Below are 20269 nucleotides of genomic sequence, written 5' to 3' on the forward strand. Positions count from 1 at the left end.
AAATGTATGAGGCTATCTTCAAGTTATTCACAATCAAGAACATTGGTCAAATAGCAAGCCTCAAGAATGAACTAAGACCTGTCAAGATGACAAATGATGATACTCCTCCATTGTACTTTATAAGGATATCTAGAATCAGGGATGAACTCCAAGCAGTAGATGAAGTTGCCTCGGAAAAGGAGCTCATAATTACTACCCTTCTAGGACTACCTAAATCTTGGAGTTCCTTTGCACCAAGACTCAATAGTTGGAAGGATATGCTAACATTTGAACAAATTTGGAATGCATGTAGTCAAGAAGAAGTCAGGATATCAATGGTAAACAACAAAAAGGAGAATGAAGAAGAAAAAACCTCGAATGCTTACTCTACTCATCACAAAAAGAAGGGAACCTTTAATAGTTTTAAAGGATCAAAGAAGAAAATGGACCTATCCAAGGTTGAATTTTACAATTGCCACAAGATGGGACATTACCAGAGTTATTGTCCTGAGAATCCAAGAAATAAGAAAAGAAATAGGGATCAAGCAAATGTCATTGATGAAGCTCCATCTAAGAAGAACAAAAGGCTAAAGAAGAATCAAGAGTCAAGGACTTGTACTACTAATTCCTTCCTTACACATATCCTCCCTTGGTCTTCTATTCTAAGCTTTGAATTTCCTTATGTTTTCTAAATTTATAGTTCTAACATGTTGAGTTAAGACATGTTGACACCCAATCTTTGGGATCAGGAAAATTATGTAAATAATGTAAATAGAAAATAAGGAGATTAGGAATATGAAGAGACATTAGGAGGGTAATCCCAAGAGTCTCTTACTCCATGTATATATCTATGAGAAATCTTAACACAAAATCACAATTCGCAATGTGGAGTTACTTCCGGGCCTACATGGTATGAGAGCCAACTCCCAAATTAGTTTATGTGTTGTAACTCCTATCAGCTCTCTGCCATATTTTGTTCCTATATTCCCTGCCATATTCTATGCAAGATTTTGTGCATTCATATTCCTCAAGGAGGCCACGAATATCCACTGTGAGTATTTTTTTGTGAAGGCTAAGGTTTTGTATTTGATAAAGTTTATATTCTAGCTTTGTAAAGTGATATTCCTAGCATGGAGTCGAGTGCTACTACACTCTCCCTCGGCCCATACACCTCATATAGTGATATATCACTATCTCCTGCACAGTCAGCTCTGCTCCGTTGCCACTCCCCCAAACCCAACTCAATGTTATACAGTTGTCATTTGGTGCTCGACTCCCAGACCATACCACCGGTTGAACGTTGCACCACTCCACCATACCATTAGTTACACTCCTCTAGAGCTCACACCGCTTACCGTGCTCCTTCCACCAGTCCCCTCGCACCCCATACTACATTCCTTGTGTTTTAATCCACTCCAATTTTTACGTTAACACAGCCTGTCATACCCATACCTCCACATACCCCATTCATTTCCTCTATCAAGCCTCGTTTCCATACCAATACATACCACTGCAATACCACACTACCTCCATACCGCTCATATGAAAGTTGTATCGTTTCCGTGGTCATGTATCATTGTCATGGCTCCAGACCACCCTCCATACAACACTCCCATACCATATATTACATACCGCTCCAAATGTTGTTGCATTTATTATATGTGTTTGTTATATGCGTTTTGTTAATACCATAATCTGCCTCCCTCATATAAGCCCTCCCCCATATACTCCCTCTCCCATATAACAACTACCCCAAATAATACCTCTATCCCATATATATCGAATTGCAATTTTTTTATATTGGTAGCAAAGTACATTTTTAAGATGCATTCACTAATATCAATTGTTGGAGTAGTCCTCTATGGGAAAGAGAACTATCCATAATGGTCGCGGAAGATAAAACACACTCATTTTCAGTGAGTTGTGGAAAGGAGTTTGTGTAGGAGGAGATAATGAACCTGCAAATCCCACCTCATATAAGGAGATCGCCATTTGGGAAAACAAGAACAGAAATGCCTATGCCTTGATTGCAGCATCTGTAAATGAAGAGGTGAGTCGCTATATTTCACCATTTTCAAATTCTTTTGAAGCCTTACAAAATTTGAAGGAACTCTATGACTCACATTGTGAACTTGAAGTTGTCTAATTGATGATTAAATTGTTCAGTGTTGAATCAAAAAATGATGATCCTCTTGCTTTAGCATCAGAAGTAAGATCTATTATGCATGATATCAAAACCACTGGTGTTCAAATAGACATTCCTCTCATAGCTTATGTCAAGGAACTATATCCCACTTATTCAAATTATCTTGAGTCATTGCAAGCAAGTGGAAACCTCAAGGAGATTACCTTTCACTCCCTTGAGAAGAAGTTTGCTGAGAGAGAAGGATTTTGGGAAGAAGACAGCTCCTCAGTCTTCTAAAGAAGTTGTGTGTCTTGCACATAGAGAGAAGAATCATGCTCAAGATTATTCTAGAGGAAGAGGTGGCCGAAGAGGAAGAGGAAGAAGAAATTTTAGAGGCAAGGGGGTAGACAGTTTCAAGGAGAAAAGTCTGATCTTCATTACATACGTTGCAATAGAGATGGACATGATGCATCCACATGTAAGTTGCCTTGGGATAGAATTGAGTAAGAAAGAAATGAACCCAAAGGTAAAACCCATGACAAAGAGAAAGGTAAAGCACCTCCACTCATTATGTTGTGGCACATTGCAATACTGGAGTAATTGAAGACGTGTTTAATGCTTCACTTGCTTCTTGGAAAAATGATTGGTTGTTTGATTTAGGAGCAACTTCCCACATGACCTTTAGAAGATATTTTTTTGAATAATTTACTGACAATGTTGATGGAGTAGTATACTTTGTAGACAAACCAAAACTCAAGCAATCGGGGCTTGGCACCATCAGGCTCAAATTTCTCAGTCTTCTAGACTTTATTCTACATGATGTTCTATACCTCCCGGAGTTGAGGAGAAACGTGATGTTTTTAGTCTACATTTGCCAACAAGGACAGTCCATTCATATGTTTGATGGAAAGGTTGAGGTCAAAAAAGCATCAGATCACTCACTTGTCATGACGAGGATAGAAGAAGAAATACTTCTGAAGTTGCAAGGTACCTTTGCTCCTACACAAAACTTCTCATACAATTCTCATTATGATGAAGGCACATTTCCATCAAGTCTTTTATGGCATGCTAAGTTTGGACACTTGAATTATGACAGCCTTCATATGTTGAAGAAAAGTGGTGTTATTGGTTTGCCTACAATTCCTAGGAAACATAAGCAATGTGATGCTTGTATTCTAGGAAAGCATAGCAAACAGTCTTTTGATGATTCACATTCCAGAGCACATAGAAAACTTGAACTCATTCAAACAAATTTATGTGGCCCAATGCCTATTCCTTATACAAATGGAAATAAATATATGATGACATTTATTGATGACTACACCAAAATGTGTTGGGTTTATTTATTGAAAACCAAATCTGACGCTTTTCAAACATTCAAGATTGTTCATGCATGGATTGAAAATGATGCACAATCGTGTATTGGCTCTATTCCAACTGATAATGGAAAATAATACACTTCAAATGAATTTGAAAATTATCATCGCCGGCATGGGATCAAAATTCAAACAACTGTGCCTTATAATCCCCAACAGAATGGAGTAGCTGAAAGAATGAACATGACAATCTTAAATATGGTATGTTCCATGATGTTTTTCAAGAATGTAAAATTGATGTTTTGGGTTTATGTAATTCTATGTGTTGCGTATATAAAGAATAGGTGTCCTTCTAATGCTATTAGAAACAAGACTCCTTATGAAATGTGGTATGGCCACATTCCTTCGGTATAGCATCTCGGGTCTTTGGTTCCACTTGTTATGACTTGATACCAAAGGAACAAAGAAACAAACTTGGTGCAAGGAGTCATAAGTGTATCTTCTTGGGGTATTCAAATACCTCCAAATCATATTGTCTTTATGATGAAGTTAATAAGAAGTTTGTTGTATCTAGAGAAGTGATCTTTCTTGAATCTTCCAAGGCTGACAATGTTGTTGAGCGGTAGTTTGATCGCTTGGATAGATTTGGACATGCAAAGTCATTCCAAGAATTTGATAATCAGATTCCACATCTTGTACGGGGCATTCCTATACTGGATCAATCTGTGGAATCTTCTTCTGAAGCACTTTCTCCCCCACATGAAGCTCCAACCACTGATGACAATTTGAGTGATGTGATTGACAGAATTGGGAGACTCAATCTTGATTCAATCCCAACTCAGTCAACTGAGCAGCCTCGGCCATCTCAAAAAGGTCCTCCAAATGCTGACAAACACTTGAAAGTGTTCATCTTGATGAGGTTGGAAAGACGGGAACAAGAAATTCAACCAAGAAAAATGGAGGTGATATAGACGATTCTGATTCACCTGTTGATATGGATGTTTCTTATGATTGTGAATTGAATTTGTCTACAGATTTTGAACCAACTTCCTTCAAAGAAGCCTCTTCTCATGATGAATGGAAAGAAGCAACGCAGAAAGAGTATAACGCCTTGATAAAGAATGGCAATTGGAAGTTGGTTGATCCTCCATTGGGAACCAAACCAATTGACTACAAGTGGGTCTACAAGAACAAGTATAAAGTTGATGGCTCACTTGACAAGCACAAAGTCAGGCTTGTGGCAAAAGGTTTTGCACAGAAGGAAGGGATTGATTATGAGGAGATTTTTCCCCCACAACGAAATGGGCTACCATTCGGACACTCTTTGCCTTGGCAACTCAGAACAGTTGAAAAGTCCATCAAATGGATGTAAAAACTGCTTTCTTGAATGGAGATCTAAAAGAGAATGTTTTTATGTCCTAGACAGAAGGATTTGTTGTTAAGTGTAAAGAACAGAAGGTATGCAAGCTTGTGAAATCCTTGTATGGCCTCAAGCAAGCACCACGAGTCTGGTATGAAAAGTTAACTAAGCATGTTCTGAAACTCAACTTCAAACATTATGATCTTGATGATGTGACTTTGTTTGTCAAGAAAGTTAGCAAAAAAGTTGTATATATTGTGGTGTAAGTAGATGATCTTTTGATGACAAGGAACAATGAGAGCTACATCGCATCCATAAAGAAGGAATTGAGGAAAGGTTTTGAAATCACTGATTTGGGCTATGTTCATTACTATCTTGGTATTGAAGTAACTCAACATGCGAAGTCTATATTCCTTTCTCAAAAGATGTACATTGGAGATCTGTTGAGCAGGTTTGGCATGGCTGAGTGCAATCCTCTAACCACTCCAATGGAACAAAACTTAAAGCTCACATCTACAGAAGGAAAAGAATTTGGGGATGCAACAAAGTATAGACAGCTTGTAGGAAGTCTCAACTACCTAACTACTACCAGATCATACATTTCATTTGTTGTTAGAATCCTCTCCAGGTTTATGCAAAAGCCTTGTGGGGGACATTGGTCTGCTGCAAAAAGAGTTTTGAAGCACTTGAAGGGAACTCAAGACTTTGGACTCAAGTATACACAAGTGGGTGACTTCAGCTTGATTGGATACTCTGACTCAGACTTCGATGGAGATAAAGAAAGTGGGGTATCTACTTCAAGTTATGTTATGTCTTGGATCAAGAGTTGTCTCCTGGAGATCACGCAAACAATGAACTCCAATAGATTCCACAACTGAGGTAGAATACATGGCAGCAGCTGAAGCAACAAAAGAAATTGTGTGGCTCAGGAAAATTCTAGAAGATTTGCAGGTGAAACAAGTGCATTCAACTCCAATCATTATTGACAACACTTCTGCAATACAGTTGGCCAAGAACCCAAAGTTCCATGATCGAGCGAAACATATCAATACAAAATACCATCTGATTTGACATCATGTTGAGGCCAAGACTATCCATCTATGCCATTGTTCAACCAATGATCAGATTGCAGACATCTTCACCCAAGTGCATGGGGATGAGAAAAGTTTGAAAGATTCAGAATGATGCTTGGACTCACCAACATCCCTTCAAATTAAGGGGGGGGATGTTGACACCTAATCTATGGGATTAGGAAATTTACGTAAATAATGTAAATAGAAAATAAAGAGATTAGGAATATGAAGAGACAGTGGGAAGTGAAGCCCAAGAGTCTCTCCCTCCATGTATATATCCATGAGCAATCTTAATGCAAAATCACAATTCGCATTGTGGAGTTACCTCCTGGCCTGACAAGACATTTTTGAATTATTTTTATAAGTTGTAGGTATCCCTCAAGATTGGATTAAGAGGGAGCTCTCACCATTTTACCAAAGATAAGTGTCTTACTCCTTGTCTTATCTTTTATGTTTGGTTCCCCTCTCTTATCAAGATGTGTTTGTATTATAGAATAATAACCTTTCTTTTTATATTTTCCCTTGGCTAGGAAAGATCGATAATTTCTCAAGGGTTGTGGAGAAGACCTCAATGGATAGACTTGAAGCATGAAAGAAGTTATATTGAAGCCCTTCAAGCAGTGATGTCCTATAAGGTTTGTTAAGAAAAACAACCCAAGGTATGTCTTAGCCTATAAGCTTTGTTACAAAGTTCTCTTCATATAAAGGTACGATCATTCTTTTTTTAAATTTTGCTCTACATTACTAACATCGTTATGTCTAGGGTTTTGAATCGTAAGAGATTCTTGTTTGGGTGATTAATCATTAGATTGAATCTACCCTCATTATATTTTGATCATTCGTATGGAAGCATAAAAGAATCTCAATAAAGCCCTAACCTAAGGGTATGTCTATAGTTATAAAGCCCTAGTCTACTTAGGGTTAATGATGAAGTCTAGAAATCATATTCTCTTTTTTAGAGTCTTGGTATTGTTATAATAAAAACCCTAGTCCTTTAGGGTTTGTTGTTAATGTTTAAATGAAGCCCTAGACCTTTAGGGTTTGGTAAATTAGGGTTTATGACCAAAACCTTTGTAATGTCTATAGTAAGATTCTAGGGATAAAACCCTAGGTGTATATTCATTTGTATGACCAAAAACCCTAGTCTGAATAAATTGATTTGATGTATTGATATTTGTGTCCTAGGTTTACCTAGTAAATATTGATGAGAAATGCATCCTAGATATGTATATACGAGTATGATAACCTAATTGTTGTTGCTCATGTAAATTCTAGGGTTTGTAACAAAGCCCTAGTAGAGATTGATATTCTAGGATATGATGATATTGTTTTCGATATGATTTAGTCTAGGGTTTGCATCAAACCTTAGTAAAGTCTAACATTGTTGAAACATTAGATGCATGGTAGGATTGTTATTAATTACTGATATCTAAGGCTTTGTGTCTCTAAGATGGAATCTAGGGTTTGTAATGGATCATAGTAGAATTTGTCATATATCTCTGAAAATAATATTGAGGCCCTAGATAGAATGAGATTGATCTAAGTTGTTTTATGTAGTCTAGGGTTTGTAACAAAACCCTAGCAAAGAAGTTGAAGTTTAGAAGTATATGTCTCCTAACTAGGTTTAGGTATTTGATGTCTAAAGTATTTGATTGTTTTGATGGTTCCATTATATTGACATAACTTTGATATTTTTAATTTAATGCTTATATATATATATGGTTGTACTTGTTATTAAAGTTTTGCAGGTACACAAGATGTCTGTACGAGCAAGATCAAGATGACCTTGATGAAGTTGTGAAAGGTTGAAGCTTCTCTGATGTTATAGAAGAAGAAAGTAGTTGATCTCCCTAAGTTAAGAGGGATTCTGGATAGAAGAAAGGGTACATCTCCCCAATTGAGAGGGAGGGCACATTATGACAGTGAACATCTTGAATTAAAGAAAAAGACCTGAGAAGGACTGAGAATGTATTTGGTGTTGCTGAATAAATGAAAAGTAGAAAGTTTCTTACAAAATTGTATATGGATAACTTGATCCAAATGAACGAGGACCCCAATGGTTTGTGTTTATTTGTATGTTTGAAATTTCATCACTGATTGGGGTTGTGATTGTATAGGTAGATCTCTCCATGAAGAAAGATGATCACTTGAGAAGCATGCTTGGATAAATGGATATATCTAGTTTATTAGGAGAGTTGAAGCATCTAATGGCAGATGCTTGGGAGGACATATGGTCGGCTTGTGTGTTGATGTCTAGATCCCAAAGAGGGAGGGTGGCGTTGGTCTTGAAGCTCTGCCCTTGGATACGCACCTATATCTCTAGGTTGATGGTTAGTTAGTAAACCTGATGGTACCTAGACTGGTTGAAAGTTTTAGTCCATCTTCGTCCCACCTGGATAAATAACCCTGGTCAAGTATCTAGTTTACTTGTATGTTTGAAAGTTCATTACTGATTGGGGTTGTGATTGTACATGGATAACTTGATCCAAAGAATGAGGACCTCGATGGTTTGTGTTTACTTGTATGTTTGAAAGTTCATTACTGATTAGGGTTGTGATTGTACAGGTAAATCTCTCCATGAAGAAAGATGATCACTTGAGAAGCATGCTTGGATAACTTGATCCAAATGAATGAGGACCCTGATGGTTTGTGTTTACTTGTATGTTTGAAAGTTCATAACTGATTCGGGTTGTGATTGTATAGGTAAATCTCTCCATGAAGAAAGATGATCACTTGAGAAGCATGCTTGGATAAATGGATATATCTAGTTTATTAGGAGAGTTGAAGCATCTAATGGCGGATGCTTGGGAGGACATCTGGTCGACCTATGTGTTGATGTCTAGATCCCGAAGAGGGAGGGTGGCGTTGGTATTGGAGCTTTGCCCTTGGATATGTACCTATAGCTCTGGGTTGATGGTTAGTTAGTAAACCTAATGGTACCTAGACTAGTTGAAAGTTTTAGTCCATCTTAGTCCCACCCGGATAGATAACCTTGGTCTGGGATCTAGTTTACTTGTATGTTTGAAAGTTCATTACTGATTGGGGTTGTGATTGTACATGGATAACTTGATCCAAATGAATGAGGACCCCGATGGTTAGTGTTTACTTGTATGTTTGAAAGTTCATTACTGATTGGGGTTGTGATTGTACAGTTAAATCTCTCCATAAAGAAAGATGATCACTTGAGAAGCATGCTTGGATAACTTGATCCAAATGAATGAGGACCCGATGGTTTGTGTTTACTTGTATGTTTGAAAGTTCATTACTGATTAGGGTTGTGATTGTATAGGTAAATCTCTCCATGAAGAAAGATGGTCACTTGAGAAGCATGCTTGGACAAATGGATATATCTAGTTTATTAGGAGAGTTGAAGCATCTAATGGGGGATGCTTGGAAGGACATCTGGTCGGCCTGTGTGTTAATGTCTAGATCCCGAAGAGGGAGGGTGGCATCGGTCTTGGAGCTCTGCCCTTGGATACGCACCTATATCTCTGGGTTGATGGTTAGTTAGTAAACCTGATGGTACCTAAACTGGTTGAAAGTTTTAGTCCATATCAGTCCCACCCGGATAGATAACCCTGGTCAAATATCTAATCCGTGGCACTAAGTGTGCCTGAACTTTTCGTAGTTCATATTGGAGATCTTCCATGTACCTCTATATGGTTGTAATTACGAATACTTACCTAATTAAAAGGGAGTGTTGAAGAATGTAACTAGGTTCGGTCTTCATAAATGTATTTAAGTCCCAATATAATGTATTTGTCAAAAGAAAGAAAATAAAATTGACTTATTATTAAAATTGACTTATTAAAGCATGGGTTTCATGCTTGGGTCAATTATTTTTAGGTCAAAACCTCCATTGCAAGCTTCTAAGGTTTGTGTCAAGTGTCCTTGTTTGCAGCATAATGTAAAGAACCCTTCTGGGAAATTATTTGTCAAAAAAGAAATATATTTTATATTAAAATTAGTCTTCTAGGCCTCCTCCTCCAAGTTGGCCTCAAACTAGACAAGTCAGACTAAACAGGGCAACAAAATCACTATATAAAGGTAGCAACTCGACCTCATTTATCACACACTCAACAAGTTTGATCTACAACTTCTGGGACCAGAAAAGGTGTGAATTTCAAGGAAAAAGAGGAAGAAGGATAGCCAAGGAGAAGGTGGCCTCTCACAAGCATAAAAAGTCGACATTTTCTCTCTTTCCACGTGTGTGAAGTTGTGCAGCTGTTGGAAGGGGGCCGAAATTCTGCAGTGACTGGAAGGCCGAAATTCTGCTGCTAGGGGTCGAAATTTTGCAACTAGTGAGTCGATTCTGGATTGTTGTTGGGTTGCAGCTGCTGGATAAGAAGAGACTACAATATCATCTTGGAAGGCTGACTTGATGGAGGAGGAAAATCTGTTAGTATAGGGTCTTGGTCCATCTCAATCTGAATTACTAAAAGAAGAGTTCTTGACTAGGTTTCCCCCTATATAGGGGTTTTAGCCCTGGCTGTTTACTTACATCTAACGTCCATAATCTTCATGATTTACTTTTGATAATTGCTTGATGAAACAAAGAGAAAAAAGAACATAAGAAAGTTAATAAGAACATAAAAATATCACAAGAAATTATCAACATAAAAAAATATTTCTGCCTTTCTGATTTTCTAACATTAATTAATAAAAAAACCTAAATTAAATAAACTACAATTTCAATGATAAATAAAAACAGGAACAATGTGTATGTATTTCGCATGAATTCATTTCTAACCATCTCTCATCTTTATTGTATACCCAAAAATCCATCAATATCCATAAACCATCTTGAAATGATCCAAATATTCTCTCAATTTCGTTAATCGGCCAACTCGAGAGGCATGTCCACGGGAATGTTGTATATAGTTTAGCAGGCAATATACAAGTGTATCATATCCTTTCCTTTTTTTTATCGAGACAATTGTAGAGATTGAACATGTAAAGAAACATATATAGGAATTGCCCAACTGTAGCAAAATAAAAGAAATAGCGTGATAGGCACACCCCAGAACAAAATTTCTTGCAGCATTCCAAAACATATTCAAGGGCAGACCTCATATGACTAGCATTCCAAAACATATTCACTGGTTTTATCATATGACTTCAATAATAAAACCAGTGAAAAATGAAGAGAGATCCGCTTGAGCGGCACTAACTTCATCAAATGGACAGTTGAGCTCTATTCCGTTTTGCAAAGAATATATATGAATTTTCAAGATAGTTGCTTCAAGATTACACCACCTCAAACACATTTTCTTCATTAAGCGAGCTCATGCTGATAATTCTTAGCTTGCCTTCCTGCATGAGGGTAACATAAATTATATGTGTGATGTAATTAAACAAACTGGATATGTCAGAGATCAAATCACGTTTAATTTACAAGGAAAAAAAAAATGATGTTCTTTTATCTGCGTTTTCACCTTAGTTCCGTAAGCAAGACCACCTCCAACTAAAGGGTGGAAGCATGCCACATTAACCTCATCTTCTGTACTTGGAAGAACTCCTACTAGCTTCATGTCAGAAACTCTGTAAACCTGCAAAAATGAACAAGAAAACACATTTTAGCCATGCAAGAGTGCAACTTTGAGAACTTCAGAACTTTCCAAACTTCGTACTGGTCTACGACATTTAACGTTGTACATGCTAATCCACAAGGTCTGTTCAAGTTGTAAAGTCATTGGCTTCTAACAGGAAAGCAAATGTGAATCTCAATGGGGGAAAACACTTGTGTCAGTCTTTCAATTGCAGAGACTTCAGACATCCAATGTTCCACGAGGTCTCGTCCCCCACTTAGGGGTCGAGTTTCCTAGCTCCCTTGCACTCCGGGGACTTGGGATGAGAGGGGGGTCGTTTCTCCACGCCCCAAAAAAACAGGGTACACGAGGAAACTTGAAAGGGGTCATTTCCTCTATTTTTTGGGTTGTTTCCTAGGAAAAAGGGGTCTTAAGGGGTCTTGAGGGATCGTTTCCCTAGAAAAATTTCGCAAATTTTTCTTATGAAACAAAAAAATCGTAATTTTTAATATTTTTTGACCGACTAGGAAGGGTTTACGTTATGTTCATATCACATTTCAGTTTTTGTTTGCTCCTTCGTTGAACTTAACACTGTCGCCCTCGCCAACCTTCTGTCTGCTCGTTCGTTGAACGGAACACTGCCGCCATCGCCAAGCAGCCTTCTGTCTGCTCCTTTGTTGAACGGATTACCTTGAGCAATTATGCTCATTTATCTTTTGATATGTTCTTATGTTATTTTGACTCTATAAAATTAAAAATTTCCACTGTATCAGACTTTACTTTTATAATTTTATTTCAATGTTCATAGTTGGAAGTGGAACATCAATATGCTTTAAAGTTTAAACATTTATAATTTTATAATTTATTTTCATTGTGCATTGCTAGTAAGTTAGTAAACTAGTAGTTACACTATACAGTTATAAACTTACATGTATGATGTATGATTATAATTTATATGATAAAGATATCAATGATCATGCTTTTCGTTTTAAATTTGTTTCAGTTATATGATTCATCGATTTATATTTTGTATTTATAAGTTTTTAAGATCCCAATATCCCCACGTTTCTTAAAAATTGGTGAAAACTTTTGCATAAGCCGCTCCTGTGCATCCTTGCCTCCTCGTCCCAAAAACTTGGTGGAACATTGATTTAATCACCTACAAACCAGCCTCGATCATTAAATGATGTTCAGGGTCTCAGGGTAAAAATTAATGGTGTACATCATCTCCCAACCCGTCTTTGACACTTGAAAATATTAACATCTATTAATTGGAACTCCAGCAAGATATTAGATCGAGTATCATGCCAGATATACTATTTTAGTTTCAATAATTTAAATATATCATCATCACCTAGGTGGTTAGGAGATGTATTGAAGTCCAACTTGACAGTGACTGCTGGGAAATGAAAATATTGTGCTGAACACCTCACGCATTTAAAACTCCTCAAGCTATACATGCTTTATATCTTTTTGAGTTGACGTGCTATAATAACAACTAACTTCTTGCGCTCTATTCATGTTCGTAAATAGAAGGAAAATTTTCGCAGCCCAAATTATTAAATTCCCATAAGCAAATATTTTATTCATGATGATTGCATCAACAATCTTTATGGTCAGAAAATAAATGGTGTTTAACATATACATTTTGCATGTCTTTTATAAGCCTCATAGTCAACATTGCTTCGCTCTTAAACCATATTAACCACTTCTGCTTATAAGATATCAGAGTAAAATTAAATTCAGTTCTTTCCACTCTCCACTAGGAATGTAAAGCATCTCCCATGCAATATGGAATATGAGTGATCATAGACTGCAAATTCACCTATCAGAGCACTTTTCGAAGACAAACAATCCACTCAATCTAATGAACATAAAGGTGCATTACTAGAGCCCCGAGATGGAATGGCAGGGAGGAGTGACACCAGCAAATTGATTGAGGTTGGTGGAAAAGGCACGTCAGCCATTCACGCAAAGGCATGGGAGCATGGAGAGGATGGATACAAACACAACATAGAACATCTGTCCCTCTACAAACTAACGCAGAAAAATAAAGAAGACGTCACAGGATGGGGCAGGGCAGGTATCATGAAGGACCATGGCTCTCAACCATGGTCGTGGCCTCATTCTCCTCGCTATCACCATGAAGACAAACGGTCTAGTCGAGCATCCAATTGCTCATCGTCCTTGCAACAGGAAGGCAAGGAACCAATCAACGGTGGAATGAATTGCTGAAGGTATGGACTATAGGACTCCTATCTTAATCTATGAGGCCGGTGAACTGAAGAAGAAAAGGGAGACACAGGAAGAAACTCTACCCAAACCTCGATGCAGAGGTAGATTCCCAAACCACCGAGTTTAGAGGATGTTAAAATGTGACAACAACAAAATGTATAATATTTTAATTGATGTAAATGTGCTTACGGTTGGTTATTTAGTTTTATGAACCAAAAATATAGTTACCAAAACTATTGTAATGAGCCTATGTATTTAAATTTTTAAATATATGTTTTCGATAGATATATGTTTCCTACAATTGATGAAGAAGCTGTGCATGTGTAATAATTCTCCTACAAATAAATTTTATTTGCCTTGATGTTTCCTTTATAAATTGTCAGGATTTTACCAGGTATACTGTGTATTAGTGTGCCATTGTTCTTTGTTCTTGTAAATAAGTTTTGTATTACTAACTCTGAATAACAGATAATTCGAAAGCCAATTCAGAGAGCCAGAGGACTCGCTCTAGCCATCGGAATTCAAAAGCCTTCCACATTGCAAAGGGATTTGTTGGTAGACACAAGGCTGCTACCATCCAAAGGGTTGTTGGTAGACACAAGGCTGCTACCATCCAAAGCTGAAGACTCTGGAGAACAAGGGGAAGGCCAAAGGGAAGCCACCGATAGTGAACACATTGACAAGGAATTAGAAAGCATTGTGCCAAACCTTCGCTTCAAAACGAAGCTGAACCACCCACTACTCTCACAGTGGATATATATTTGCATAACAAGAAATTGATTACATGTCACATGGACACAGACTCAGAGAAGGACGATCCCATTCTGATCGCCATTCTGGATGAATTATACCAGCTCAATGACAAGTACTACCATCTAATAGAGGAGGCCATTTATGTGTGTAAATTCCATGTTGAGCATAAAAGAATTAAGCATCTCTTTCATTTTGAGCAACACAAAAATAAAATGTTTAGTCACAAATTATTATTTTTTTCAGAATTTAGACTTCTACGGTTATTTTTGTGTGTGGAATTTGTTTCCAGATCCATCACATAAGTATCGGTGGTTTTATCAACGTTTCAAACCATCATATGTGGTTCACCATCAAGATTTAAAAAAAAGATGTGAATATCTGATCAAAGAATATATATATATATATGGGGGAAAGCCGACAAGAAAAGAAAAAGGAAAAACAGATGGAGGGATTTCTTGAAACTCTAAAAATGATAAAAAGAGAATTTTTATTTGTTTTATATAATACATACATAATCTCACTGCATAGTGAGATATATAAATATTTCTATTGATTTATTTTGTTATTTATATATTTTTTTTAAATGTTACATGTCAAGTGCATATTAAGCATGGATGAAATTAGAAATTCTCCCTCATACTCTGAATTATAAAGCACCTATCAATCGAATAATAAAAATATTAGTTTGTAAATAAAGAAAGAGATATTCACATAGAGTTTTTTTGTTATTAATATGTATATAAATATTAAACATTGAAAAAATTGCGATCTATATATATATATGATATTGAAATAATTTATATAATGTGTATATTGAAATTTTATTATTATTAATATTTTTTAAATGTCACATATCAACAACTTCATTCATATCATAAATAAATTAGGCATCCCTTTATATAAACGTGAAAATATAAGAATAATTTCAATTATTTAATCTCTCTATATAGTACATGTTGCTTATATATCAAGTGTTGAGAGAAATCAAATCCCTTAAAGTGTAAACTTTTTTTTCTTAATTTTTGTACTCTAAAATAAATTTTAGACTTTAAAAAGATTAATCCTTCTCGACATTTAATAAATCTAAAATTAGTATATATATATATATATATATAATTATGTTTTTTATTAAATTATATATTTATGAAATTGATATATATATATATATATATATATAATCAAATTCACACCAATTAATTATAGGAAAATATCATGACGATATTAAAAATTTCCAATATAAAGAACTGTACCTGAAATATGTCATATATATATATATATATATATATATATATATATATATATATATAAAATCTTATGTAAAATAATCTACCAACAATATATATCATTACATCCAGTGTTTTACAAAACGGACTCGGATTCGGACTCGGCCGAGGATCGACTCGGACTCGGAAACGGCAATGACTCGGTCGTTGTAAAAAATACATTAAATATTTATTTTTTTTATAAAAAAACATAATTTTAAATATTTTAAACATAATTTTAAAGATTTTCATTCAAGTTTCCAAACACACAACATTATAATATACATGGAAGACAACATATGATCAAAGTAGGCTCATCAACCAATCCATTATATCAAAATGGTACGGTGTACCCAATGGCAATAGTAAATACATAGTCAACTGTAGTCTGTCATACATGATCAAAGACTCAAGAGTCAAAACAAAATACAAATAACCAAGGAGGCTAGTAGCTAGAAGTTAAAGTTATTAAGGTTTTTTCTTGGGCTTTGACCTGAGTCTCTTCAAGGTTTTTTCTTGGGCTTTATTGCTTATCTCTCTGTGTTGTAATTCACTGCTCTGGGGCAGATCTGAGCCCAGCTTTGGAGCATAATTTCGGCCTATTATGAGGCCATTCCGAGGCAGAATCTGAGCTCTGTTTAAGGACAGTCTGAGGCAGCATTCGAGGTATCAAGGCCAAAGAGTTTCAGGGCATATTTTGAGGCCTTAATAGCCTGTCTAGACTGTAGATCAGAGGCTGAGGTTGCACTGTTGTAGGGCCATAGTAGCCTTGAGGAAGCCGCACCAGTTGAAGCCTGTTTTAGACACATATAAAGGGTCGTATTACCCCTATGACAGCAGTTGTAAGAGAAGGTTCAAGGCCCCAGGCTAGGAGACTAGTCTAGGTCTCTTTTTGAAGCAAATGGACAGTTGAAAAGAAGGTATGTAAAGCTGCAGGAAGACCTATTTTAGGCTGCAAGAAGAGGCCTATCTTGGACGCCAATGAAGACCAAATTTGTTGTAGGAGAAGCCCGACTTTAAAGACAGCCTTTGAGGGTATATTCTGAGATTTGAACAAGACCGAGTTGCTTAGCTCGTGTGCAAGTCAAGATCAAAATTAAATCATACTTTGAAGGATTGATTAAAAGTGCTACCCTGAGACAAAATTTGAAGTAGGAGTAAAGGGTCAAGGCCTGTTGAGCAAGGATAGAATCGAAGGTTAATGCTTGGTTTAGTCATAAGTTGGAAGGCCTGAGACGGCACTTCCAAGGGCTGAACTTTGGCAGCAGAAGGCAAATCAGTGGCAGAAGAAACAACACTCAGTGGCAGCTAGACATCTTCAATTGATATCTGAGGTATGAACCAGATTCTCCTTTCGTTTAATGGTTGAGCTGTATATCAGTAAAATATCTTTGTACTATTGTAAAACAACAACAGCATTTGAAGAACAGATCAGCAAAAAAGTGTTAAATTTTTGGTTAATACGCTGCCCAGCCGGTTTTGAATGACTCGGCCGTTTTTTGATGGGACCCGGCCGGGTTGACCGGGTCAGCTATGACCCGGCCGAGTCATTGGCTGACTCGGCCGAGTCATAGCTGACTCGGCCAGCCGAGCCGGGTCAAAGGCCGGGTCAGAAATTTTTTTAATAGAACGGAACGAAACGGCCGTTTCCGTTTCGGTACGGCCGTTTCGTAAAACACTGATTACATCATAACTAATACATATAATGATGTAATGTAATCATAATTTATAAATTTATTTATTATTTTTATATTTCTCATTATTAATTTATAATTTTATCTATTATTTTTATATTTCTCATTATATTTTGAGATTCAAAATATATAAATGAAAATAAACATTATTACTTCAACACAATGCTTTATTAGTCTCTGCATCTCCCTATTACATGACACGAAAGAATAAAAAGCAACCACAAGAATGAGTTGTTTGTATTTTTAGCGATAATTGCACACCAACCAACCTGACTTATAAGTTATTTAATCCCTCCCTCCTTATTTACCCATACATCAGGTTTATATTCATTTTATTTTCACTTTTTCCTATTTTTTGTTCCTCAAAACAACAAACTTTTTTTATAAAGGAATACGAGAACATCTCGGAGGGTGTTTATCTATTGCCTTCTCAACATAAGGGAATGTGAGAAAACGGCCCGCTACGAGAACCCAGGTCCCAGGAGCATGACAAGCACAAGGAGCATGTCGCCTGCTTTCGAGATTGTCCCCATGTAGCATTGTACATAGCTTAAGTTCATATTTTTATAATAACAAGAAAAAAACCTATAAGATAAAAGGTGGTTAAAGGTGTTCATGTCATATATACTATAACATAAAATTAATACGCAAATTCATTATTTAAATAAGGTTTTAGTATGTAAATTCGGTTGAAAAATGTGTAACTAGGTTCGGTCTTCATAAATATAAAATGTACTCTGTTAAATAATAAAATGAAAAGAAATTATTATTATATTGGAGCAAGGGTTTCATGTTCAAGTTCTTTTATTTTATAGGTCAAGCACCCATTGAGTGCTTTTAGGGTTTGTCCTAGGTGTAAGAGTCATTGTCATATATTGAAGACCCTATGGACACATTGTATCTTGTAAAGAAAAAATTATTTTGCTTTTAAAGTGTCGAAATACCTCCAAGATCAAGTTGGCCTAAGGCGCTGTCAAGTCGGTCTACATGAAGAGCCATGTCCACCTTTAGAAGAGCTTATATAGAGAGAGGAACTCGTCCTGCATTAGACACACTCACTCATCTCATTCTATGCGAAGAAGAGGAAGAGAAGAAGTCGAAGAAGTCGAAGTGCTTGGGCTAGATCTATCTCTCTTGTGAAAGTCCAAGTTAGCATTTTTGCGCTGGGTCTATCACTAGTTTGATCTTCAAGGAAAGAAAGAAGGAAAGGCAAGAAAAGGTCACTTACGGCATCTCATTAGCTCTAAGTCCCAAGGAAAAACTAGAGAAGAGAAAGAGAAGGTTATTCAAGGGAGATCGAAGTCTCTAGGAGAAGCAGCAACAGTTGTCGTGAGCCAGAATTTTAGATCTACAATGGGAGGGCGAAGTCACTGCAGCAGGACATTGAGTTGATCTTGATCTTGGAGGGTATTTTTCAGAGTCACTATATCATGGTATTCATCAATTGAAGAATCTATAAGAAGAGAAGAGATTTACGGGTTTTCCCCTCAAGAGGAGGGATTTTGGGCCTTGGCCCTGGCTTGCATCCTATATATTGTGTCACTGTTCTTATTGTTTTGGTAGCTATTTGATGTATCGCACACTGTAATAATAAGGAACAAAGCTAACAAGTAAAAAAGTAACACAAACAATTATCAAGTTAAGAGAATTAACATTCTTACTGCCCTATTGAATTCTCAACATGGTATCAAAGCTAAGGTTATCTAAGGGCATCATGAAGATCTCCTCTACAGTGAAGAAGTTCATCAAGAAAATTGCAAGCCATCTCAAGAAAGGTATCAAGGAAGCATGGAGTTTCTTATTTTCTTCAAAGAAGGTATCACACAAAGAAAGGGATGAAGGTCTCTTCTCGGCTCTCTCTGGTACATTCCAAGATGAAGACGTTTAGGTAATTGAGAGTGGTGCATCAAGGCACATGACTGGCCACTCCAACCAATTGAAGAACTTATCAAAAGGTAAATCCGCTTATTGCGTAGAACTTGGAGATAACAAGAGCTATCCCGTGAAAGGCATTGGATCAACCTCCATAAAGTTGGAAGATGGAAGCAACATACACCTCAACAACATTCTATTTGTTCCAGGTTTGCATAAGAATTTACTTTCTATTTCAAGTCTAGAAGATAAGGGTGATAGAATAGCCTTCATTGATGGAAAGGTCGTTGTCTGGGGAAAAGACTCGAATATAAATCAAGCCAAGGTCATTGGCATCCGAGAAGGAAGACTCTACAGATTAATATCTCTTGTGGCCCAAGCCCTAGTTCACATTGAAATTAGCCCATGTGAACTTTGGCATCGAAGATTTGGTCATCTACATTTCAAAATCCTTCCAACTCTAAGCTCCATAGTAGATGGAATTCCTAATTTGAAGGAGGATCATGAAGGTGTCTGCAAGGGATGTGCATTGGGTAAGAATACCAAGAGACCATTTGGAAGCAGTGCTTCGCGGTCAAAAGAAATCTTGGATCTCATTCATTCTGATGTATGTGGCCCTATGACTCCTAAATCTCTTGGAGGACATCTATATTATGTCACATTTATAGATGATCATTCAAGAAAGACATGGGTTTACTTAATGAAAACCAAGGACGAAGTATTTACAAAATTTCAAGAATTCAAAGCTGAAGTGGAGAACCTTACAGAAAGGAGAATCAAGATACTAAGATCTGATAATGGAGGAGAATATACATCCAAAGACATTATAGCATTCTGTAAAGAATCTGGGTTTAAGAGGGAGCTGATAGTCCCATATAATCTCGAACAAAATGGAGTTGCAGAAAGAAAGAATAGATATGTTGTCGCTCCCAGAGAGCCTCAAATTGCTTACAAGACTAGTGCCTAGGCACATCTAAATTTGGAGTGTCTCAAATGATTCACAGTAAAGGGAGACCTCACTTATATTCTATATGTATATATAATGGGTTGGTTCATTCACCTAAAGGAGTAA

General features: G+C 36.6%; 1 protein-coding gene across 1 annotated transcript in view; it reads right to left on the reverse strand.

Annotated features, from left to right (window-relative positions):
• Positions 1–10660: 10660 nt before the first annotated feature.
• Positions 10661–20269, reverse strand: part of LOC149249229 (uncharacterized) — a 194239-nt gene continuing 184630 nt past the window's right edge. Inside the window, exons 12-13 of the mRNA XM_089452400.1 lie at positions 11289–11402; positions 10661–11166 (exon numbers count right to left, since the gene is read on the reverse strand). Of these exons, the coding sequence (XP_089308526.1) occupies positions 11101–11166; positions 11289–11402 (180 nt within the window). The 3' untranslated portion in view covers positions 10661–11100. The remainder of the gene's footprint in view (positions 11167–11288; positions 11403–20269) is intronic.

Source organism: Pinus tabuliformis, chromosome 7 (genome assembly GCF_031772625.1).
Source record: "Pinus tabuliformis cultivar Carrire ecotype Pingquan chromosome 7, CPIR1, whole genome shotgun sequence".
In the NCBI taxonomy this organism is placed as follows: Eukaryota; Viridiplantae; Streptophyta; class Pinopsida; order Pinales; family Pinaceae; genus Pinus; species Pinus tabuliformis.